The 3,064-nt window shown below is 54.3% G+C and overlaps 1 protein-coding gene across 1 annotated transcript in view; it reads left to right on the top strand.

Moving 5' to 3' along the window:
• The first annotated feature begins 1,028 nt into the window (after window positions 1–1,028).
• LOC106817600 overlaps window positions 1,029–3,064 on the top strand; it is a 17,489-nt gene continuing 15,453 nt past the window's right edge. Inside the window, exon 1 of the mRNA XM_014822280.1 lies at window positions 1,029–1,277. Within this exon, the coding sequence (XP_014677766.1) occupies window positions 1,154–1,277 (124 nt within the window). The 5' untranslated portion in view covers window positions 1,029–1,153. The remainder of the gene's footprint in view (window positions 1,278–3,064) is intronic.

Genomic DNA, 3,064 nt, shown 5'->3' with positions numbered 1-3,064 from the left:
CGTGGGTAGACGCTTAAGGAGGAAACTGGACGTGTGTGTGGAGCGAGCAGGGGAGAGGGTGAAGGGGGGAGCGTGGGTGGACGCTTAAGGAGGAAACTGGACGTGTGTGTGGGTGGGGCGAGCGGGGGAGAGGGTGAAGACGGGGTAAGAGGGAGGGGCGCTGAAGGGGGAAGCTGGACGTGTGGCTCTGGGCATATCCAGCTAATGACGCCGTAACTCTCTCATCTCTCATTATCATGCAAGCGCGTGGGAATCTAAATTAATAATTAATAACAATTAAAAGCGCGTTTACGTGTAATGAACTTCTGCTGCCTCGTTTGTTCGCCGGACGCTGTCACGTGACCGGCTTGTGTCGCGAGAATAATCGATCAATAGTCAATTGATCAGACAGCATGACATGTTTGCGTAAATCCGTGATTATATTACGTCGCAAATATTACCAATGAATTCCTGAGGATCCTGCTCATTAGTTGATATAATAGTAGTGCGGGATAATTTACAAGCTGTCACCGACCGGAAGCGCGAAGAGGCGATCACGTGACGTGGTGACGTCATCAGTGCCGCGGGGTCTTCATAACGTCGCTGCGATGCGAGCACGCATGTTCGTCTGCCAGCCCGCCGATCGTGCCGACGTCAGACGTCGCTCCGACACCGAAGTGAATACATCACCTCGCGCGCGCACACACACACACGGACGCACGCACGCACGCCCGTAAGCGCGAGCGCACGGAGAAACACGCACACACGTACACGCACATACGTACGCGCGCGCGCGCACCTGCACACGGTAGTGTTGGGTAGCGTCTGACGACATCAGGCGCAGACACACACACACACGCACAGACAGAGCAGAGAAAGAGAGATCGCGAGGCAGAGACAGAGCAGAGAGAGAACGAGAGAGAGAGAGAGAGAAAAAAGGTAGACTGAGGCAAAGACAGAGACAGAGAGCACACGAGAGAGAGAGATCGTGCGCCGCAGCAGCAGAAGCAGCAGCATCAGCGGCGACGACAGCATCATCATCACCAGCAACAACATCATCAGCAGTAGCAGCATCAACAGGAACATCACCACCAGGAGTGGTTGCAGCAGCAGCAGCAGCAGCAGTAGCACCACCACCACCACCAGCAGCAGCAGCAGCAGCAGCAGTAGTAGTATGTCCTGCACCGCGCTGCTTGGACACACAGCGATGGGGCGGCTTGGATTAGCAGTCGCTGTTATCGTCTGCCTAGCCGCGACTACGTGCTTCTCAACAGCAGCAGCAGCAGCCGAAGACGGAGGTAAGCAACAAACAAACCTAGTGTACTAGTTATGCTACGATATTCCTATATGTTTACATAGACATACGTACGTACAGATACACGTACACGCACACACACACGCACACACACACACACACACACACAACACCACACACACACAACACACCACAGTCACACACACACACACACACACACACACACACACACACGCGCGCGCGCGCGCGCACCTTTTCGCTCTTGTCTATATCGCTGCACTTTAGTATATTTGCACGGACGCGCGCATGCCACTTGTAAGCTAGCAAATGTGCACGCATTCGCGTATCCGGCGCACACGTGCTATTCCTATATAGGGTTTCCTGTCCTGGCCCTCAGTCACTCAGCGCGAGTATGAGCGAGAAATTCGACGTGTAATGCGATATTTAATGCGATCAATTACATCGTCGCCTTATCTCCACGGAATCAACTAATCATTGTCAAGCAACGCTATCAGGCGCGTACGTGTCCGCGTGTGGCCGAAGTCTCGAGGGCTTCGGATGCTAATATATAGGCAATGTCAAGGGAACTCCCGAATGCTGATTGGGGTTATGAGTGAGCTCGTCGTGGGTGGGGCTGAGTGAGTGAGTGAGTGAATGAGTGCGCGAGTGCGTGAGTGAGTGAGTGGGTGAGTGCGTGAGTGCGTGAGTGAGTGCGTGATTGAGTGAGTGAGTGAGTGAGTGAGTGCGTGCGTGAGTGATTTATTGATTGATTGATTGATTGATTGAGTGAGTGAGTGAGTGAGTGAGTGCGGTTACAGAGTGAATGCGTGAGTGAGTGAGTGAGCGAGCGACCGAGCGTGTGTGCGCGCAGCAGCGTGTAGTGTGATTGGTAGTGTGTGTGTGTGTGTTTGCGCCGTGCGCTGAGCGTGTTGGTCAGTGCGTGTGTGGTGTGTGTGTGGGGTGTGTTTGTGTAGTTTGTAGTGTGATGTGCGCTGTGCGCTGTGCGCTCGTGCTTCGTGTGTCTGTGCGTGGGTGTGTGCGTGTGTGTTTGCGTGCGCCTGTCGTGGTGTGTGTGTGCTGTGTTGCGCGCCGGGGGGTGGGGGTGATATGTAGAAGCATTGCTGAGCGATGAGTAGGTATTTAGACATTCGCGCTGATATCTCGCGATTCCTGACTCCATGCAACCCCGCGTACACGTGCGTGTTTGTATTTACCTGATATTTGCGTTTCTATGTACCTACCTGTTGTTATCGTGGCAGGCGTGCAACACGCGACCCCGCCCCACCACCACCACCACCTCACCAACGGACAGTTGTGTAAGCAACAGCTCCGTGTTCCGCCCTGCCAACAGATCCTGTCTCCAAATCCTGTCTCCTCCTAGAAATCTCCGAATCATGTCGAATAAGGCGTAAATAATTCGCGGTAGCAGCAGCGGCCGTCACCGGTCGTAAATCCGGCGATGTCGCAAACATGCCGATGTCGTAAAACAGGTGCGTGCGTCGGTCGTAAACCGTGCTGCTGCTGCTGCTGTTGCTGCTACAGCTGCTGCTGCGGATGCTGCTGCTGCTGCTGCGAATGCTGCTACTACTGCCGCCGCTGCTGCTGCCGATGCTGCTGCTGCTGCTGCTGATGATGATGATGCGTACGGCCCGGGCGTGTAGGGCCAGCAGGAGAGAGAGAGAGAGAGAGAGAAAGAGAGAGAGAGAGAGAGAAGAAGAAGAGAGAGAGAGAGAGAGAGAGAGAGAGAGAGAGAGAGAGAGAGAGAGAGAGAGAGAGAGAGAGAGAGAGAGAGAGAGAGAGAGGTAGGAGGAGTAGAGAGTAGAGAGAGAG

The sequence above is a fragment of the Priapulus caudatus genome, unplaced genomic scaffold (assembly GCF_000485595.1).
Source record: "Priapulus caudatus unplaced genomic scaffold, Priapulus_caudatus-5.0.1 Scaffold1789, whole genome shotgun sequence".
NCBI classification, from domain to species: Eukaryota; Metazoa; Priapulida; class Priapulimorpha; order Priapulimorphida; family Priapulidae; genus Priapulus; species Priapulus caudatus.
Note: the sequence above shows the minus strand (reverse complement) of the source record. Positions and strands in the feature narration are given on the sequence as shown.